Consider the following 22,157-nt stretch of genomic DNA (forward strand, 5'->3'; position numbering starts at 1 on the left):
ATAGTAAGGTACTTCAATATCCCATCTGTAAACACGGGGTATGGGGACAGGAGAGAGGCTCAGATGGAAAGAAGGAAGTTTGGGGGGGGGGGGTCTCTCGAGAGAAAGGGTGCAGGGATGAGCAGAGCCCACCCACCAAAATACCGCCGCCTTTACAGGCTGCCGGTTCAGGACCGTCCCCCCCACCCCGCCACCCCGCCACCCCTCAACCCCCACCCTCGCTTTTCCAAATGCCAACACCCACGCTGGCAAGCTGCAAAGTCCCAGGGTCAAGCCAGGTAGTTCTGGGTCCAGAGTCCTGCCTCTTCAGGAACAGTCCGTCAGCCTGTCTAGCCCTTGAGCCACCCGATCAGATGGGAAGTGACCCATCGGATGCCGAAGGGGCCTCTGTGAGGTCAAGAAGTTTGGGCCGGAGAGTCAGAGGCGCCCGGGAACCAACGTCTGCTCTCTGGGCACATCCTTGGGCTCCCACCAACCGCATCTCGCAGCCTGGAGGTCTGGCCGGGGAGCCGCAGGTGGGCTCCGCTGGTGCCCGGCGCCCTCTAGAGGCCTTCCTCTCTAAAGCCGACGCTCGGCCCTTCCTCCTGCCTCCCTCCCCAGCCCCGGGGGTGCGCGTGCACTTGGGCGTCTGCCAGCCTGATTGCGCTCCTCCGCTCCCTCTAAGCGCCGTGAAGTGCCCTACAGACGTTTAGGATCTCTTGGAGAAGGAGTTCTTTTGGTCAATCACCTTGACCCTGCGAAGGTGGTTTCAAGCATGAACCTGAAATATTGTTATTTTTCTCCATGTGTTTCCAAGGAGAAAGAGCTCTAGTTTTCCAAGTTATAAGAAATACAAAGTTAGGGACGTCCCTGGTGGTCCAGTGGTTAAGAATCCGCTTTGCAATGCAAGAGATGAAGGTTTGCTCTCTGGTCGGGAATTTAAGAGCCTTCATGCCACAGGACTACTGAGCCTGCGTGCCACGACTAGAGAGTTCTGGGCAGTTATGAGAGATTCCCGCATTACCCAGTGAAGAGGCTCCGTGCTGCAACCCAATAGAGCTAAATAAATACGTAGTTAAAAATACAAAGTTATAATGTGTTTTTTATTTTCTGAGCCAAGACTGTAAAATTAACACTTTAGAAAGTTTGTTCCTTTTGAATGGATCTTTCATTGATGATAGAATAAAAGATTCCCCTGTAGATCCTTTGAAATGTAAATGCATGAAATTTCTTTGTGGACTTCGTTGATTCAGCTGTGACATTTGAAAGAGAAAGCTAAAACTGCATGAGCAATTTTTCTTCACAAAATTCGTTGGATCAATCAGCCCCCTTAAATCAAAGTGACGCTTTTGATTAAATCAGCCATCTTAAATCCCACGACCCCCATTAGCTCAATCAGCAAGATAACAGTTTTCATTTCACAGGTAAGTACCAGGAAGTGTTCCCAAGACCACAGTTCTATTTAGGCAAGTTCACATATACACAGACACACACAAAGTTTTTGAGTTCTGTGCACATATCCTACTATTTAAGACTTGCAGATAATTTATTCTCCTTTTCCTCAGTTTTAGAATTTCATTCTAAAAGGGTAGATGTGTACTTTGTACTTTGAAAACTAATGTCTAGAATCTGTAGAACATTCACATGGTGCAAAACTAAAATATATACATATGTGTTTATATTTTACACATATACATATGTAATAAAATATATTACATATATATATATATATATATATATATGTAAAGGAACCCAGTGGAAAGTTTCACATGACCCACAGGTAACTGTGGCAGTATTTTCTCATGCTGTCTAGCAGCTGCTTTACAGGCATGTAAACAATGTGAATATGCTCTGGTGATTTCCCCTTGTCTTGGTACACAGAAGTGGTTAATACCCACAGGGTATATCTTGGAATTATTTATATACCTGTAAATAGTTTACTCATCCTTTTTTTTTAACAGCTGTGTATTTGAATTTATGGACCTGTCCTAATTTATTGGATCAGTCTCTGTTGGTGGAAATGTGAGCCATTTCCAGTCCTGTACTTTCGCCATCTGCACAAATATCTTGTGCGTCAAAATAATTTCATAGGGATATCTGTGGAATAATATCCAGAAGTTAAATTGAGGAAATTGAATATTGAGGAAATTTGAATATTATCAAGTATCCTCAAAGAGGTTACCCCAGTTTCTCCTCGCATCATCAATGCATAAGATTGCTGGTCTCAAGCTTCAAAGTTCACATCTCCCAACCCCAAAAGCCATGGGGCAATTTGTAAAGCGGGGACCTTGCAGCTGAAACACCGGGCAGGTGCTCTTGTCCCCTGTGGGAATGACCTGGAAACCGGGTTGTGTGGAGCAGGTCACACCAGCGCAGTTCAGACATCCCGGGACGTGGGACTGGCTCTGAGTCGCTGTCACCGAAGAGGGAAAGCAGGGTCCCTCGGGGAGGGCCGGGGTCGGGGTGCTGGGTTGCGTCCCCGGCTTGTCGCACATCAGCTCGCGACGTGTGGCACCTGTGCTTGGCTTGGGGCGCGTGGGAGAATAGGTTCTTTTTAGGGAGACTGACTCTTCCCTCTGGTTCAGGGCCTCCTCTGTGTCCTGGTTGGAAAGCCAGGCCCCGAGTGGTCAGGAAATGATTCCAGGTGACACAGCTGATGCAGGCCGGCTGCCCAGCCCTCACTCTCTCCACCTTCCCAGGCGCCATGGTGATCCCACACGTCAGGGTCCCTTGAAGAGGCCCAGGCCTAGTGGCCGGGAGGCTCCCTGCCTAACAAGCCAGGGCGCTGCTGTGAGACGGGGGACGGGGCCTTTCCTGGGCACCGGATGTCCAGAGGCTGCTCTCAGCGAGGGGCCAGCAAGCACAGTGCACTCTGGCCTGTTTCTCCTTGGAAACACCGGGAGGAAAATACAGTATTTCAGGTTCATTGTAGAAACCCACCTTCTCAGGGTTAAAAAGTATTGACCAAAAGAGCTTCCTTCTCCAAGAGAGCCTAAACCTCCGCAGGACACTTGTTTGCACTTAGAGGGAGAGGAGGAACGGTATCAGGATGGCAGGTGCTCAAGGCCCGTCACGGCCCGGGGCTGAGGACCGAGGCAGGAGGAAGGGCGGCGAGTTGACCTCACAGCGATGGGTCGCTAGAGGGCGCCAGAGCACCGGCGGTTTCAGACCTCCAGGTTCAGGGATGGGGTTGGTGGAAACTCTTCCCAAAGCGGTGGAGTTGGTTACCAGACACTGCTGGCCTGGAGAATTCCATGGACTGTGTAAGTCCATGGGGTCGCAAAGAGTCGGACACGATTGAGCGACTTTCACGTCACTTCACTTCTGACTCTCCTGCCCCAACTGCCTCGCCTTTCTCTTTAGGAAGAGCTGCTGGCAGCATCTTAAAGAACCTTGACCCCCACATCTTAGGAGATGGGAGAGGCGAGGTTCTGTGGTGTCCCGGGGCCTGCTGCAGGGGGACTCCACCTCTCAGCCGCCTAATCACCTTCCTCCCTTATAATACTTTGCAGTAATATTTAATGTAGATCCATGAGCCCCACCTCCAGGATTTCTGACTCGGTGAGTCTAGTGTTAAGAGTCAAGTAATTTGTATCTCTGACAATTTCTCAGGTGATACTGATGTTGCTGGCTTAGGAACCACACTTTGAGACCCAATGCTTTATATTTCACTTTATTTAGGTGAACTGTGCATTAACGGAGGACAGCCTTGTGGTGAGGAAAGAGATCTGACCTTTACTGAGAACCTATGACACTTGCTTTGTGCCAGGTACCTTGGGGCTCCCCTGGTGGCTCAGACGGTAAAGAATCTCTGCAGTGCAGGAGACCTGGGTTCCATCCCTGGGTCAGGAAGATCCCCTGGAGGAGGAAATGGCAACCCACTCCAGTAATCTTGCCTGGAGAATCCCATGGACAGAGGAACCTGATGGACTATGGTCCGTGGGGTCACAGAGAGTCAGACACGACTTAGCGAGCCTGCATGCGGGTACCTCAGCAGCACTGTGCACGTATTGCCCCATGTAATCCTCACATCTGCCCCACCAATCAACCGATCCGTTCATAGTTATTTATTGGGGCCCTGTCCTGTATCATGCAACCTGCTGTGCTAGGTTCTGGGGTTATGGAACCAACCCTACAGACATAATCAGGGTACATGCTTGAGCAGATAATTACAAGAGCACTTAGTCTGACCCATAGAAAGTGGAAGACCACAGAGGTTAAATAACTCGACTAAGGTTACCTAGCCAGTGGGCAATAACACAAACTTAAAAATCATTTTACTCCAAAATGTACCGTTTTCTGCCGGACCAGAGGTTCTCAAATTTTTGGTCTCAAGACCTCTTTACACTCTCAAAAATTATTAAAGACTCGGGCTTCCCTGGTGACTCGGTGTTAAAGAATCTGCCTGCCAGTGCAGGAGACATAGGTTCAATCCCTGATCCAGGAAGATCCCCCACGCCACAGAGCAACTAAGTCCATGCGCCTCAACTATTGAGCCTGTGCTCTGCAACAATGGAAGCCTCTGCAATGAGAAACCCGAGCACTGCAACTAGAGAATAGCCCCCACTCTGTGAAACTAAACAGCCCATGCAGGAACGAAGACCCAGAATGCAGCCAATAAATAAATAAAACCATTTTAAAAATTATTAAAGACCCAAATGATTCATTTATTTGGGTTAAATCTATTAATGTTTGCTGCTTAGTTGCTCAGTCATGTCCGACTCTTTGCGACCCCATGGACTGTAGCCCAACAGGCTCCTCTGTCCATGGGATTTTCCAGGCAGGAATACTGGAGTGGGTTGTCATGCCCTCTTCCAAGGAATCTTCTCAACCCAGGAATCAAACCCAGGTCTCCTGCATTGAAGGTGGATTCTTTTACTATCTGAGCCACCTATCAACATTTACTGTATTAGAAATAAAAATGTTTACTGTATTAGAAATGAGGACCACTGCACTAAACCAGGCTGCAAATAGTAACATCTTTCTTAGATTCTGAGCCCTGACCTGTTTTAATGGCTTCTGTAGTCATCAAGAAGGAAGAAACTTGTATTTTTTTAAAAAAAATATGAGGGTCTCTTTTAAGCCTTGGCCTGTATTTCTAGTGATGACAGCTTTCTAAAGATAAGCCTGACCTGCTCTGGAATCCCCTTTTTTACATGTGTGTGCATGTGTGTGTGTTTATGATAAAGCAAAGCAACAGGTAAGCAGGACAAACTAAGATGTGGTGGCTTTATTAGTCACCAAAGGGTCTTTATCCCAGCTGAGAGCATTTAAAAGTTACAGTTCATGGGGCTTCCCTGGCGATTCCGCTGTTAAGATTTTGCCTTCCAATGCAGGAGGTGTAGATTTGACCCTGGTCGCTGAGCTAATATCCCACATGACTGGAAGCCCAAAAACCAAAACATAGAAGCAATCTTGTAATAAACTCAATAACTGCCCCACATCAAAAAAATCTTTTAAAACGATACAGTTCCTGAAAGTTTGTGACTGTGCTTTGCTTTCGGGTTTCCTGGGGGCAAACACCACCCCCAGGTAAACCCAAGGAAGGGCCGAGGGATCCCTCCTGCTGCCCCATCACAGTAACAGAGTGAAAGAAAGTGAAAAGTCACTCAGTTGTGTCCAACTCTTTATGACCCTATGGACTTGGAATTCTCCAGGCCAGAATACTGGAGTCAGTATCCTATCCCTTCTCCAGGGGATCTTCCTGACCCAAGAATCAAACCGGGGTCTCCTGCATTAGGAGGCAGGTTCTTTACAGCTGAGCTATCAGGGAAACTGAGCTATTAGGGAAACAGTAACAGAAGCAAATGGATAATTGAATTCAAGTGCTGGCAGCTTTTCTGTAATGCTAGCAGCAGAACCGTGTTTAATGGTGGGCTAATGACTGGAATTCTCCCCTCTCCCATCATTTATATTGTCTAATGGGTCTGAGAAGGCCTGGTAGATACATTCCTTTGATATGAAATGGTCCGCCATTGTTCAGACAGAGGCACCTGCTGACTCTGAATGCTTTATGGCCTTTGTTAAGTTTTACTGAGTCAAGTCATCAAATCAGAGCTGATGTAACTTGATGTGATTCTCAGCAGATGATCAATGAGTCCGGATCTCCTTTTATTTTTACAGAAACCAGTGAACTGGGGGGTTGGGGCACTGCAGCAAGGTAAGTTTGGTTTAGATACAGCAGGTCCTTGGATGAGAAGCAGATGAGATAGTTGGATGGCATCACGGACTCGAAGGACATGAGCTTGAGCAAGCTCCGGGAGTTGGTGATGGACAGGGAAGCCTGGCATGCTGCAGTCCACGGGGTCGCAAAGAGTCGGACACGACTGAGAGACTGAACTGAACTGACTGGATGAGAAGCAGGAAGAAAGAGAAGCTGCCAGTCATCTGACCAAGTAGTCTTCTTGACATTGAACACCTGCATTTCTGGCTCACAGGGAGATTTTTTTTTATATGTTTATCTAAGTGTTCTGTGTCATGCGGGCACGTCCCAAAGCCCAAACCAACCAACCTAAAGACGTATGATGCTAGATGGTCATTTGTCATCTTCCATAAAAGCTGCAGTTTGCCACCAAGCATCTCTGTCGGCTGACCTGGGCATCGTGGGGCCCTTCACAGGGCATCTCTATGCACAGGGCACATTGTACCAGGTGACTGACTTTTTAGAGGAGATATTTTTCTGGAAAGAAGCACCTGGAGGAAGGTTGACGATCGAAAGAGTGGTACTAGCAAGTTGAACCTCCTCTTCACTCTCACCTGAAACAGCAGTCTCTTATTTGTCCCCTGAGGGGCCATCTCCCAGGAGTCCTTTTAGCCAAGTTTCGCGTGCTCTTAACGCCCTGATCTTTGAGAAGGGATTTGGAACTAAGCCCAGTCAATGTCAAGTCCTAAGTTATCTCACAGATTCCAAGGCTCCTGCCTTTGGCCCCTGGCTTTGAACCTTGCCCCACCGTGTGCTTACTGGACAATCCCTGGCCAGTGACCCCCGCTCTCTGAGCCTCGGTTCCCACGTTTGTAAAGTCAGGATCATAAGAGCACTTGCCTCACAGGAGGTTCTAAGGTTTGAGTTTAGTATCTGTGAAGCACCTGGAATCAGGTCAACCCAGAGAAGGCTCAGATCGGCCATAGTTGCTCTTAGAGGCGCCTGTCTTGCACCCCCTCGCTCAGCACTCCCCAGGCCAGGCCACTGCCCTTCAGACTGACATCACTGTGACAGGAAGGATGCAGGTCACTTCCTGCTGAAAAGCCAGTTGCCTCCACGATGGCCCTAAACCCTTGAGGTGCCAATGAAGGTTCCCCTCCGAGATCCCTCCCCGTGTCCACACGCTCAGTACTCAGGGCACACACCTGTCATCTCTGGCCCCTTCCACCCAGACTCCACACTGGAGTGGGATTCCCTCTCCCACTGGCTGGGAACCCCAAGGGGCAGCTGGGGGAGTCAACATAGGAGCGACTCTGGGTTGGCACATTGCAGATTGTATCTCATTGATTCTCTGTGAAGCAGTTTCTCTTTCCCCGTCGTGTTACGGGTAGGAAAATGAAGGTGAGTGAGTCTCAAGATCAAACCCTTGTCGTGCCACTGGGATGAAGTCCAGGTATGGTTGTCCCCACTGCCTATGTAGTTCCATCAACTCCACACAACCCTTTTGTGCTGTTTAAGAGGGAAAACCAGCCAGAGGTCTTCAAGGGGGTAAGATGCTAAGAGGATGTGAGAACACAGCCCCCGATACAGCACCTACACGGTGAGTTTGGAACATGTCCATTTAGCTGAGCTGCGGCAGGCTTCCAGGGTCTCCTCTCCTGCCTAGTTGGGCTCAAAAGAACGTTGGCAGCGTTACAAATGGAAGCGAGGCAGCAGCCACACTTTCACTGGGCAGGTGGAGCCATGACAGCTCAGGCCTCCTGGCTGGGCCTGTCGTTGGGGCCCAGCCCCCCTGCACCCTCTCCTTCAGCTGCTCCAAATCTGGGCTCAGCCCGGGAGCTCTACAGTCAATTGTGCCATCCTGCAGTCAACCACAGGCTTCCCAGGTGGCGCTAGTGGTAAATAACCCACCTCCCAATGCAGGAGACCCAGGAGAAACGGGTTTGATCCCTGAGTCGGAAGATCCCCTGGAGGAGCGCATGGCAACCCACTCCAGTATTCTTGCCTGGAGAATCCCATGGACAGAGGAGCCTGGCGGGCTACAGTCCATGGGGTCGCAAAGAGTTGGACACAACTGAGCAACTGACACTTTCACTTTCTTTTTTCAGAGTAAAGAGATTGTTCAAAAGGATCCAGAAATTCAAGATGGAATCTCTTGTCCCATACATAGGTCTAAATAGGTCTAATGTCTTCTTCCAACATCAGACAGCCGCTTGGAGCAAAGCTATTTCTGAAGTGAAGTTAGCTTTTGAAATCTTCCTGCGGAGTTCTCCTTCGGCAGGATTTCCTCTTTAACTTGGGGGCCATGATGAAGGATGTGTCTGTCCTCGGGGGCTGGAGCTGAAGAGCCGGCTTGGAGGGAGGCGGCCCAGGCGTGCAGCCTGGACTCTGGGGTCAGCCCTGGCCTCGGTCCTGGCTCTGCTGCCAGCTGTTTGATCGGGTGAAGTTACTCACCCTTTCTGTGAGTCAGTACTTTCCTCCGTCAGCTCAGGGACTGATACAAAGGGGTGTCTGAAGAGGCTCAGCGCCGGCCAGGCTGCTCATTTTGCTGTACTTTGCTTTCATTAGGTAGTCGTATAACAGCACTTTCTTTTTAAAATCTTTTTTTTTTTTGTATTTTCATTTTTTAATTTTTTGGCCACCCCAAATGGCATATGGGATCTTAGTTCCAAAACCAGGGGTCAAACCCACTCCCCCTGCACTGGAAGCACAGTCTTAACCACAACAGCACTTTCTGTACGTCAAAAATAAAATCACGAGCTTCCCTGGTGGCTCAGGGTGGTAGAGAATCAGCCTGCCAATGCAGTTGATCCCTGGTCTGGGAAGATCCTACATGCCACGGGCAATTAAGCCCGAGCACCCCAACTATCGAGCCTGTGGTTCACAAGAGAAACCACCGCAGTGAGAAGCCCATTCACTGCAGCTAGAGTAGCCCCCACTTGCTGCAACTAGAGAAAGTCTGCTTGCAGCGATGAAGACCCAGCACAGCCAAAAATAAATAAATAAAATTATGTTAAAAAAAAACAACACCCAAAATACAAAATCACATCCATGTTCACAGCCATCATCTTTTCAATCTTCTTAGGAAGATGAAGTCTAACTTTTCCAAGTCTCTTTTTGTTTCAGGCTTTATCTAACTATGGGCCCTCATGAAAATATCCAAAACCTTCCTGAAAGAACAGGCAGGGAAAGATGGTGGGGATTCATCCATCCGCACAATATTCTTTTGGATAACACACAAAAAAAAACAAGTAGAAGATGTAAATCTTAAGTGCCTCTTAAGACTAGAAAGACCCGTCAAGTTATTTTAAAACAACTATCATTTCATATTTGAAAAATCCTCGTGAGTTTTGAATTTCATTTTCCTTCACGTGATTCCAGTCGCTTTCAGGTGGTATGTCGTTTCCAGATGGCGCCGTGGCTCAGAGCAGCTGCGTGTCACGCGGACCAGCAAGCGCGGCTGCTGACAGAGGCCCTGGGAAGCTCGCTGCCCACCCCCCTCCAGTGGGCACTGCTCCCCAGAGCCCTCCAAAGACGGGCAGTCAGACGGTTGCTCAAGGACCGCGTGCCTCGTGGCCCTTCCTCCCACGATAATAATCCTAACATTTGGGCAAACGCCTGGCTTGAGCCAGAGCCCCGTCCAAAAACAATATGATTCAATCCATCCTGGCTTCCTTCTAGAACCTTCGCCCCTGGGAGCCTGCCAGGCAGCAGTGGGGAGGGCACAGCATGAGTCCAGACCCCCGGGACCGCCCCCTCGTTCACAGCCCTGGGGATGAACAGAAGAGTAAGGGCAGGAGTTAGGCCTCTGGCCACCGTGGCTTTGTTCCCCAGCTCTGGTCCACGCTGTCTGGGATAAACTCCTGAGCGCCCTGGTTTCCTCAAAAAAGCGGAATGACACTGGCTGTAAGGAAGCACCCGTGAAATGTCTACTGTCTGACAGGCAGCCTTTGGTCGAGGGCAGTGAGCCTCACGGGGTGGGGGAGCCGGGAGCGGACAGCTGGGGACGTGGGGCCTCCGGGCAGCCGGGGCTTCCCCTGTTTGGAGCGGTGACGAGAACAGAGGGGCGGGACACGCGAAGAGAAATGAAAACGACCAGGGAGTGTGTGGCACCTTTTCATTTAGTCAGTCTTTATTTAAACGTGTGCTTTTGAAATGGCTTATTAAATATGACCTTTTCGAAACTCAAATCTCACAATATTTACAGTGACTTTTATGCAAACTGTGAGCTTTCGGCTCCCTCTTTCTCACACTAATAATTTACAAATTTGTATCACAGCAAAACCCCAGCTACTTCATTTATTACGGGGGTTTGCTAGGAAAGAGCTAATTCAAGCTCAGAGGAAATAAAATATGTTTTACTTATCAAAAAAAGAATTCTAACAAGGTTTTGCTTTCCACTTGAAAGCACGTGTCCCATGATGTGTGGGACAGTATTTAAGCAAAGAAATAAATTTCCAATAGTCATTGCTGCGCCTTCTTTCTTTCTTTAAAGTATTTACACTCATCTCTTTTAAACAAACAAAACCAGAAAAGTCAGATTCGAAGAGACTCTGGACTGTCAGGGAATGTTATAAAAATAATCTGACCTCAGTGATGCAAGACTGAAGGCCATCAGACGGCCCAGCGCTGGTCAGTGCTGCTACAAGAAGCTCCCGCATCTGCCTCAGAATTCAACCCTGGGGCTGGGGGCAGGAGTAAACGTAGCCGAGAAGGATGAAGCCATGCCAGGTGATGCTTCACATGCTAAATCTACAAGAGCGTGGATCCTTGAGAGGGATCTTCCCCTCTCCAGTTGGAGAAATATCTGGTTCAAAAACACAGTACCCTACATTATAAAAAGTGAAGATTCCTCTGGAAGGTACCAATTCATGATCTGGAAACAGAATCATTAAAAAAAATACAGAACTAACAATTGTACCTTTAATGTCTTGTAAATATAGCTTTAAAATTCCATTTTGTACACTTGATGTCTGAAAACAAACCGTGACCTTTATTTTTATAAAAAAAAAACACAAATTAATTCCTAAATCATCTTAGTATGCAAGAGAATATTTGAGACCAACATTTTTACAGAAACCTTTTCAGTGAAGAATCTGATGTGAAATTACAATGACAGATTAGAAATTAGAGTGAAAATTTTTTCAGTCCTTTGAGGATGTTTCATGCATGTAATCATTTGTCCTTCCAACTGCAGTGTTCCCTTATGTATAAGTGTGACCCTCTGGACCTGTGGTTTTGCACACACTAGGCATCTCGATGCAATGATTCTTACTCTGAAAAACACTTTCTCCACAAAACTTCTTTCCCAAATTAAGAAGTATGAATGAAATATTCCAAATATTCACTAACCCTATAGAACTCTGTGAAACAGCAATTATTTCTGCTAGAGCTGTGGTTCTAAACCGTCTGGTACAAGTTTTCAAGTGAGCTGGTCCTACCCCGGTGGGGCCTTCATGCCTGTGATCCTTGTTAGACCATCCTGTTTATACCTAGTTGGTTCTATGCTAACCTGGTCAGAGTAGGGGGTGTGTGTGTGTGTGTGTGTGTGTGTGTATGTGTGTGTGTGTGCGTTTGTACCATGAGTCAGGTGTACAGAGGAGATTCATCGAGATAGAATGTGGGGTCATAAGCAGAAAGGAGGGTATCGGTTTCCTAGGAAGTTAAGAATGAATGATTACGGTTAAAAGATGTGGGCAGGGAATAGAATATGTAATGGCTGAAAATATGGATCTTATTTTCTTAGTGCCTTAAGAAATTTGTGGGTCCAACTGCAGATGGGAAAAACAGTTTTGTGCATCTTGCCCCAACTCCCAGTTCTCCTCTGAGAATTTAACCCTCTTTGAGGACTGGGTGACATCCATCCTTTGAGTTCCCACTACTTGGTGGCTCGTGGTGACTGAGGGCTCATCTGTAAGCCCACAGCCTTGCTGCCTTTCATTAAGAAAGGGTTAAAGTTGCTTTTATCAATTTTCCAATACAATGGCTCTGATTTCATATAAATAATCACAGGTTAAAATGAATATATTATTCTAAATTAATTTTTTTTCATTCAAAAGATTATATTCCATCTACCCTGAATGACAGATTGAGGAAAAAAAGCACGTCCACAGCCTTCCCAGGAATGGCTACTTTTTGAAAGGACACTTCTCGTACGAACTGAATAAATGAGGTGGTGACGGTGGCAGGAAACTCAGCGGGACTTCAAGGGGCCACTTTCTTCAAGTCACGAATCTGTTTAATCAGGTAGTTCTTCTCATCGGTGAACTGCTCATCGTCGGTCCTTTCTTTTTGGAAGTTGCTCAGAAACTCGATGAGTTTGGGTTGGTTTTTCAGAAGAATCTCCACAATAGGCTGTGTTTTGTGAGGACTGGCCACAAACACCTGAAACACGAGAAACAAACACCTAGGACAAGGAATGCACAGCTGGAAAACATGGGTCCCGCCTGTGTCTCATCAGTTACTTGAGTTATTAAACACAGAAAGCCCGAGATTTTACTCCCTTTTGGAAGAAAATCACGGTGTGGGTGACAAGAGAGTCCACGAATCAGATTTTCTCTTTCTTCTTTGGTGGATTGTATGTTCCTTGGAATTTGTCCATTTCATCTGGGTTACCTAATTTATTGATGTACAATTATTTGTAGTATTCTCTTATGATCTGTTATTTCTATAAGGAGATTGAATCAGGAACCAAAAACCTCTCAACAAAAGTCCAGACAGAACCAGATGATTTCACAGTAAATTCTACACATTTTGAAAGAAAAATCGACACCAATCTACTTCAAATTCTTCCAGAAAATAAAAGAAAAGGGAATAATTCCTAACTCATTATGTGAGGTTAGCATTACCCTGTTACCAAAGCCAGACAAGACTATCACAAGAAAACTACAGACCAATATCCTTTATGAATGAAGATACAAAAATCCTCAACAAAAGACAAGCAAATGAAGTCCAGAATAATATTAAAAGGATTACACACTATGACCAAGTGGGATTTATCCCAGAAATACAAGCATGGCTCAACATAATGAAATCAATCAGTGTAGTACAACACATGTACTGGACTGAACTGCATCCTCTTAAAAGATGAATGTTCAAGCCCTAACCCTCGGTACCTGTGAATATGCTTATTTGGAAGCAGAGATGTAATCAAATTAAGAGAGTTCATACTGGGCTAGGCTGGGCCTGAATCCCACTATTAATACCAGTATCCTTAGAGAAAGAGGAAATTTTGGACAAAGAAACACACAGACATATGCAGAGGAAAATGCCATGTGAAGTTGGAGACAGACAGGAATGCTGCAAAATCAGTTTTACTTCAGACACAATGAATAAACTTGAATTAAAAAGAAAAGCAAAAAAGAGGGAGACAGAGACTGGGGTTATACATCTAAAAGGCAAGGAATGCCAAGGACTGTTGGCAACCACCTGAAGCTAGGAGAGAGGCACAGATTTTCCCTGAAAGCTCCAAAGGGAAACAAGCTTGCTGACACCTTGATTTTGGACTTTTAGTTGACAGAATGCAGAGACAACGACTTTCTGTTCTTTCAGGACACTTAGCCTATGGTACTTCGTTAAAGCAGCTCTAGGAAGTTAATATGACACATGAGTACATTGAAAGAAAACCATAAGATCATTTTAACTCATGCAGAAAAAGTATTTGGCAAACTCCAATACCTTTTCATAATAATTTTAAAAAAGCAAACACTCAACAGCTGAAAATCCACATGCAAAAAAAAAAAAATTGAACCAAAAAAAAAAAATTAAGTTGGACCCTTATTTCGCACCATAAACAGAAATTAACTCAAAATTGATCAAAGACCTAAATATAAGAGCTAATAAAACTTTTAGAGGATAATATATGGGTACATCTTCATGACTTTGGATTTAACAGTGGTTTCATAGCTACATCAAAAGCATGAGCAAGAAAAGAAAAAAATGGGTAAATCGAACTTCATCAAAATTTAAAACATTTGTGCATCAAAGGATACTATCAAGAGAGTGAAAAGACAGCACAAAGAATGTTAGAAAATATTTACAGATCATATATATGACCAGTGTCTATTATCCAGACTATATAAAGAATTCTTCCAATGCAACAACAAAAATACACACAACACTTTTTAAAAAGGGGCAAAGGACTTGAGTGGACATTTCCCCAAAGAAAATATATAAATTATCAATATGTATGTGAAAAAAAAGTTCGACATCATTAGGTCACTAGGAAACACAAATGAAGACCACAACCAGACTAGTGCTTGCTTCGTGCTCAGTTGCTCAGTCATGTCCAACTCTGCGACCCCATGGACTGCAGCCCACCAGGCTCTTCTGTCCATGGGATTCTCCAAGCAAGAATACTGGAGTGGGTTGCCACTTATTCCTCCAGAGTATGTCCCCAACCCAGGGATTGAACCCATGTCCCCTGTACTGACAGGCAGATTCTCTATTGCGAAGCCACCTGGGAAGCCCTTTTTTTCTGTGCATATGGCTACATGTAATAATTGAGACAAAACTGGGCTTCCGGGTGGTGCTAGTGGTAAGGAACCCATCTGCCAAGGCAAGAAAGCAGGAGACAGGGGTTCAATCCCTGGGTCCACAAGATCCACTGGAGGAGGGAATGGCAACTCACACCTGTTTTCTTGCCTGGAGAATCCTATGGACAGAGGAGCCTGGGACTACAGTCCATAGCGTTGCAAAGAGTCGGACACGACTGAGGCGACTTCTCACTCACACACCACATATGCTCAAGTTCCAGCAGCTCTGAGTGGTGAGCTGAAAGGCACCAACCACCCCCATCCTCTACATGGCTTAGTAGAAAGTGGCAGTATGGTCCTTTGCCATCAAGGAGGCTAACAGGGAAAGGAAGGAGATACCAGCTCATAGTGGATTCCTAAATTCACATTGGGAGCATCTCTGGAAGAGGGAGGATCATAGAGACAAAGGTCTCCTGAACCTAGTATCCTGGAATTACACTTTAAAAAAAAAATACTGCATGTTTATTTATTTTTTCTTGGAGTATAATTGCTTTACAATGTTTTGTTATTTCTACTGTACAGTATGATGAATCAGCTCTGTGTATAAATACACCCATCCATCCACACCCTCTTGAGCCTCCCTTCTACCTTGTCCAGATTTTTTTCATTTTAATCTAACTGTAACTTTTAAACATAATTTTTTTTTATTTATTTGGCTGTGCTGGGTCTTTGTGGTATCTTTGATTTTTGCTGTGGCATGCAGGACCTTTAGTTCTTTAGTTGTGGCATGTGAACTCTTAGTTGCAGCATATGGGATCTGGTTCCCCGACCAGGGATCGAACCCGGGCTCAGGGCACTGGGAGCATGCAGTCTCAGCCACTGGACCACCAGGCAAGTCCCTAACTTTAACTTTTTTAATTTAAAATTTTGCAAGTGAAGAAACAGATCCGAATGGATTTGCCCAAAGTCACTGATGGCAACTGAGCCACAACGAACACCCAGGTCTCCTGAGTTCCGGCCAGTCCTTTCCCATCACACAATCTTGTTTGTCAATAGCAGAGAAAACATGAAACGGCATCTCATTCAAGTCCTTGAATGATTCAAGCAAGCTAATGAAAACTGGCCATTAATAATCTAGTGAAGACATTTTTAGACCACATTTGCTGTATCTTATGGAAGGTATTTGGGGAACAAGACTATTAATAAAGAACTGTGAAAAAACTGAAAAAAAAAACTGTGAAAAATAACTTTATTTTTCTAAATAACAAAATATTATTTTTGGCAAGTAAACAACTCAGTGTGCACTTCAGTGGAAGGAACAAAGTCAGGGCCCAGGGTACATCCAGTTTATAAACATGCAAGTAAACAAGTGGCCAGCTATTTTGAAATGGACCTACTCTGTCCAATACTGAGACAATCCAAATTCTGATCTCAGAGGATGGAAGAAGGTTATTTCTATTTTGCCACCCACTGAATACTTCTATAATACTACATTTTGGAACAAAATTATATGAAGCATGTTTTCATCTAGGATGGCATAGTAAAACACTGTGGGAGCTGGAATGACAAAACAATGGCAAGCCTTCTATAATTTCCTCAGTCAAAAAGGAAGGATCTTAAGAGGGTCTATCATTTTATACTGTGCAGGCACTTTTCTGTCCTACAAGAGCCTATTTTTATTCCATCCACTTTGTGCTTATTCCTTATGAAATAATATAAACAGAGAAGAGCACAGCAGTAACACTGCAGATTTCAAGCTCCCACCATCAGTTCTATCATTTTTGCCATATGTGCCTTCAGAATCTGAATAAAATAAAACATTATGGATAAAATTAAAGACCATTAGACAGTTGTTGATGTCATTCTCTTTCCTGATGTCCTTCTTCCTCCTGTGAGGTGACTGCTATCCTAAATTTGGTATTTATCATTTCCATGCAGGTTTTTAGACCCCAACTACATACAAATGAATCTATACATAGTATAGTTTTTCATGTTTTTAAACTTTAAATAAGGAAAATCCTTTTAATATTTGCTTAATCCCATTCAATGTTTCTGAGATTTGCCTACATTGATCCCATATAACTATTAGTTTTAACCCATTACTATATGCTATTCTATGAATATATCATAATTTATTGTCCTAGATTTCTGCAGATACCTTTTTATTTTTTCATTTTGCAATATGCTAAACAATGTGCAATAAACATTTTGGTACAGAATTCCTTATGCCTGTGAGCAAGATGTCCCAGGAAATGAGATTTAGGAATGAAGAGTACAGACACTTTCAGTACTTTATTTTGCTAAACTGCTCTCCCAAGTGCTTGTATTAGTACTAATTTACAGTGTAAAAACCAACTGCCCCCTAACCTTACCACAATTTGATATTGTCAGACCTAAACATTTTTGGCAATATGAAAAATGTTATGTGACATCTCATTGATATTTTAATGGCCATTTCCATGATTGTCACTGTGATGAGCATCTTTACTTATTTGTTGGCCAATCAGATTTCCCCTGGAAAAGGAAAGGGCAACCAACTCCAGTATTCTTGCCTGGGAAATCCCACGAACACAGGAGCCTGGGGGGCTGCAGCTCGTGGGGTCACAGTGTCGAACACAACTGAGTGACTAAACAACAAACAACAACAAAAACAGGTTTCCTCATTTGTAAGTCACCAACTTGCATCCTTTGCCCATTTTTCTATTTAATTGTTTGCCTTTTTCTAAACGATTTGTCAACTCTATGTGTCACATTCTGTCCTGTTCTCTCACTATGTTTATGATGTCTTTTCAAACAGGTGTCAAATTTACATGTCAAACATTATTTCCTTTTATGCTTTGTGATATCAAACTTTTTAAAAATTCTTCCTTCCTCAGCATCATAAAAAGTTTATTTTCTCTTTTAAAAGTTAAAAGATGTTATGCTTTTCAAGTGTAGATCTCTACTGGTAATTTATTTCTGAAAATAGTGGATGGGAGTTTTCTATATTAATAATCCCTTATCGTAAAACCATACACAGAAGAACTACACAAAAAAGATCTTCATGATCCAGATAACCACAATAGTGTGATCAGTTGCCTAGAGCCAGACATTCTGGAATGTGAAGCCAAGTGGGCCTTAGGAAGCATCACTACAAACAAAGCTAGTGGACGTGATGGAATTCCAGTTGAGCTGTTTCAAATCCTAAAAGATGATGCTGTTAAAGTGCTGCACTCAATATGCCAGCAAATTTGGAAAACTCAGCAGTGGCCACAGGACTGGAAAAGGTCAGTTTTCATTCTAATTCCAAAGAAAGGCAATGCCAAAGAATGCTCAAACTATAGCACAGTTGTACTCATCTCACATGCTAGTAAAGTAATGCTCAATTCTCCAAGCCAGGCTTCAACAGTATATGAACCATAACTTCCAGATGTTCAAGTCAGATTTAGAAAAGGCAGAGGAACCAGAGATCAAATTTCCAACATCTGTTGGATCATCAAAAAAACAAGAGAATTCCAGAAAAACATCTACTTCTGCTTTATTGACTACACCAAAGACTTTGACTGTGTGGATCACAACAAACTGTGGAAGATTCTGAAAGAGATGGGAATACCAGACCACCTGACCTGCCTCCTAAGAAATCTGTATGCAGGTCAGGAAGCAACAGTTAGAACTGGACATGGAACAACAGACTGGTTCCAAATAGGGAAAGGAGTATGTCAAGGCTGTATATTGTCACCCTGCTTACTTAACTTATATGCAGAGTACATCATGAGAAACGCTGGGCTGGATGAAGCACAAGTTGCAGATGACACCACCCTTATGGCATAAAGCAAAGAAGAACTAAAGAGCCTCTCGATGAAAGTGAAAGAGGAGAGTGAAAAAGTTGGCTTAAAAGTCAACATTCAGAAAACTAAGACTGTGGCATCTGGTCCCATCACTTCATGGCAAATAGATGGGGAAACAATGGAAACAGTGACAGACTTTATTTTGGGGGGCTTCAAAATCATTGCAGATGGCAGCTGCAGCCATGAAATTAAAAGACACTTTTTCCTTGGAAGAAAAGCTATGACCAACCTAGACAGCATACTAAAAAGCAGAGACATTACTTTGCCAACAAAGGTCCATCTAGTCAAAGCTATGGCTTTTCCAGTAGTCATGTATGGATGTGCGAGTTGGACCATAAAGAAAGCTGAGGACAGAAGAACTGATGCTTTTGAACTTGGTGTTGGAGAAGACTCTTGAGAGTCCCTTGGACTGAAAAAAGATCAACCCAGTCAATCATAAAGCAAATCAGTCCTGAATATTCATTGGAAGGACTGATGCTGAAGCTGAAACTCCAATACTTTGGCCACCTGATGCGAAGAACTGATTCGTCTGAAAAAACCCCGATGCTGGGAAAGATTAAAGGCTGGAAAAGGGGATGACAGAGGATAAGATGGTTGGATTGCATCACCAACTCAATGGACATGAATTTGAGTAAGTTCTAGGAGTTGGTGATGGACAGGGAAGTCTGGCGTGCTGCAGCCCATGGGGTCGCAAGAATCAGACATGACTGAGGGACTGAACTGAACTGAGAAACATTTATTAATAGTAACCCTTTCTTTACTGATTTATAATTTCTCCACTACCAAACATCAAATTTTCACATTTGCACAGGCTCACTTCTGGGCCTTACTCTGTTTTGTTGCTCTCTTTATCTATCTCCATGCCAATACAGTATTTTCATTTATGATAAATCCAGAGGAAATCTTAATATATAGTAGGGTGGATTTCTCTACCTTGTTTTCTTTGAGAATTGTCACAGATAATCCCAGGCCATTGCTCTATCATACAAATTTTAGAATCAGCTAGTCAAGTTCCAGAAAAAGCACTGCTAGGATTCTGAATGCAATTAAGTCGAATTTATAAATTACTATGGGATTTGAATGGCTCTAGTGGTTTTTTTTGCACAATAAAGATCTGGTGGCCTGAAAGATGGACTAAATTTTTTTTTTACCTTTCAAAGCAACAATTACATACATTAAAAACTGCTGTGTCTCTGACTTATAAATTCAATCACAGAATATACCTTACAAAGATTAAAAACAAAAAGAGGTTGGAACTCTCTCAACCCTTAATTCTATTCTAGATACTGATCCTAAGAAAATAATCCTAAGAATGGAAACAAATTAGCTTGATACATAAAATGCTCATTGTAGCTACAAATTGAAAACAGCCTAACTATAAACAACATGGGGATATTTAAGTAAACTAGAGTAAATATATTCAGCGAAAAACTATGATACCAATAAAACTATTGACTCTTTTAAAAAGCTATATATAACAACAATGAATTAGTGTTCACATATGGTATAGCATTAAGTGATAAAATTAGTGTATCAATACTGTGTACAATGTGAATTCAGCTGCAGAAAAAAACCTTTACACATGTCACAGGAAAATAAAATTTACTAAAATCTTTACAAGAGTTAAGTCAGGGTTAGTGGATTATAGATTAGATGTTTCTCACCTACCCTACTTTTAAAAAAAAAAAAAAAGATGTGACTTCCCTGGTGGCTCAGATGGTAAAGTATCTGCCTACAATGCAGGAGAGCCAGGTTCGATCCCTGGGTTGGGAAGATCCTCTGGAGAAGGAAATGGCAACCCACTCCAGTACTCTCGCCTGGAAAATCCCATGGACAGAGGAGCTTGGTAGGCTACAGTCCATGAGGTCACAAAGAGTTGGACACGACCGAGGGACGTCACTTTCTTTTCACTCTTTTAAAAAGATTTATTTATTTATTTATTTTGGGGTGTGCTGTGTCTTCATTGTTGCGCACAGGTTTTGCAAGTTGCAGCGAGCTGGGGCTGCTCTCTAGTTGCGGTACTCGGACTTCCCAAACTCATTGCAGTGGCTTCTCCTTCTGTGGAGCACGAGCTCTAGGGCGTCCTGGCTTTAGCAGTTCTGGCGCACAGGCTTAGCTGCTCCACGGCATGTGAGATCTTCCTGACCTGGGATCAAACCCATGTCCCCCGAATTGGCAGCTGGATTCTTAACCACTGGACCACCAGGGAAGCCCCTACTCTACTTTTAAACAAATCTACTGCTTAAAGTTTCTAGGAGATGATTTTATTACACTTACATCACAAAAAATATTTGAAAAAGCAGGTATTATATAGACTATTTTTTTTTTTTAGTTTTCTTTTAAAATGCATTAAAATATTTCTAAGCAAGGAATAAGAGTTAGTACACTGTGTTTCTTTCAGTTTCATTTAAAGTTCAAAGGAACGTTTAAGGCAGAAGTGAAACTTTCAAATTCTGACACTCAGGGTTTGGGTTTTAGCTCAATCACTGATTATCTTAGTAACTTCTGGGAAACAGTATCCACCTATTTTCTTACTGAAAAAGATGCAAATATTTCGAGATATAGGTTCATCAGCAAATCTTTTTGAAATAAATGGGCATCCATTCAAAGAACTTTAGAATTTCAACTAAGTCATGCAAAACCGAGAGACTGCCTAGTTCATGTTCTCTCGAGGCAAAAGGAAGGTCCAAAATAGGGATTTTGCCATTTGAAACTGGAAAAGGAATGCCTACATTATTTCTGCAGGGTGCTGTTTACCTTAAAGACGTGAAAGGCTTCAAACTGGATGTTGGGGCTTTTATCCCGGAGGAGGTTCATCGTCAGTTTGAGGTTCTCTGGCTTGCTGATGTACTTGGTCATGATGGCAAAGTTGTGCCGGTCCAAGATCAGTTCACCTAGCAGCTACAGAAAAACACAAAAAATCAAAGTAGAATCTGAGAGTCCTCTTATTCAAAATATATCCCACTCCTTTCTCACCAGAAAACAAAATGTAAGTTATGAATGTTGACATGAAAAAAAAAAATCAGAGTCCTTAAGTGCATCTTAAAGCACAGGCATGGAAGCTGTAGTTATCCTTGTTATTTTTAAACTTTTCATACAGTCTTGCTAAAGTCAGTGCTTAATGCATTTGAGTCTTTTGTTGTTTTTTTTTAATGCCAGTCATTGTTGCAGCTTTTAAAAAAGCTCTTTCAGGCTTCCCTGGTGGTCCAGTGGTTAAGGATCCACCTTGCAAAGCAGGGGACACGGGGTCCATCCTTGGTGCGGGAAGATCCCACGTGCGCAGGGGCAACTACGTCCTCACACCTTAGAGCCTGTGCTCTGCAACGGGAAGCCACCGCATTGAGAAGGCCGCCTACCGCAGCTAGAGAGCAGCCCCCACTCACCACAACTAGAGAAAGCACACGCAGCAACAAAGACCCAGTGCAGACAAAACAAAGCTCTCTCTGCAGCTCTCATCGAGAGTTAACCAGAAATTAATTTATAATTTTTGTCCCTTGCTTTAATGTGAGTCTCACTAATGTATTTATTGCTCCTTAGGCACTGAGATAGGATAAGAATAATAAAACTGACTCAACAATGATACCTCCCTTATCTGAATAGATACACTTTGGTAGTTTACTGGAAAAACAGACTATATTAAGTGACTCTTACCTTCTCCCTAAATTTTATGACAAAACCTGATACAGAGCCAGAAAAAAAAAAAATTCATTGACCCTGAGTCCGTATGAATTTTAA

The 22,157-nt window shown here is 43.7% G+C and overlaps 1 protein-coding gene across 8 annotated transcripts in view; it reads right to left on the reverse strand.

Annotated features, from left to right (window-relative positions):
- Positions 1-10,232: 10,232 nt before the first annotated feature.
- The window catches only part of CAB39L (calcium binding protein 39 like), an 88,235-nt gene continuing 76,310 nt past the window's right edge, over positions 10,233-22,157 (reverse strand). For all 8 annotated transcript variants that reach the window (XM_020904026.2, XM_020904025.2, XM_020904020.2 and 5 more), the window contains 2 exons: positions 21,180-21,323; positions 10,233-12,505 (listed from right to left, as the gene is read on the reverse strand). In XM_020904026.2, the coding sequence (XP_020759685.2) occupies positions 12,326-12,505; positions 21,180-21,323 (324 nt within the window). In that variant the 3' untranslated portion in view covers positions 10,233-12,325. The remainder of the gene's footprint in view (positions 12,506-21,179; positions 21,324-22,157) is intronic.

Source organism: Odocoileus virginianus, chromosome 8 (genome assembly GCF_023699985.2).
Source record: "Odocoileus virginianus isolate 20LAN1187 ecotype Illinois chromosome 8, Ovbor_1.2, whole genome shotgun sequence".
NCBI classification, from domain to species: Eukaryota; Metazoa; Chordata; class Mammalia; order Artiodactyla; family Cervidae; genus Odocoileus; species Odocoileus virginianus.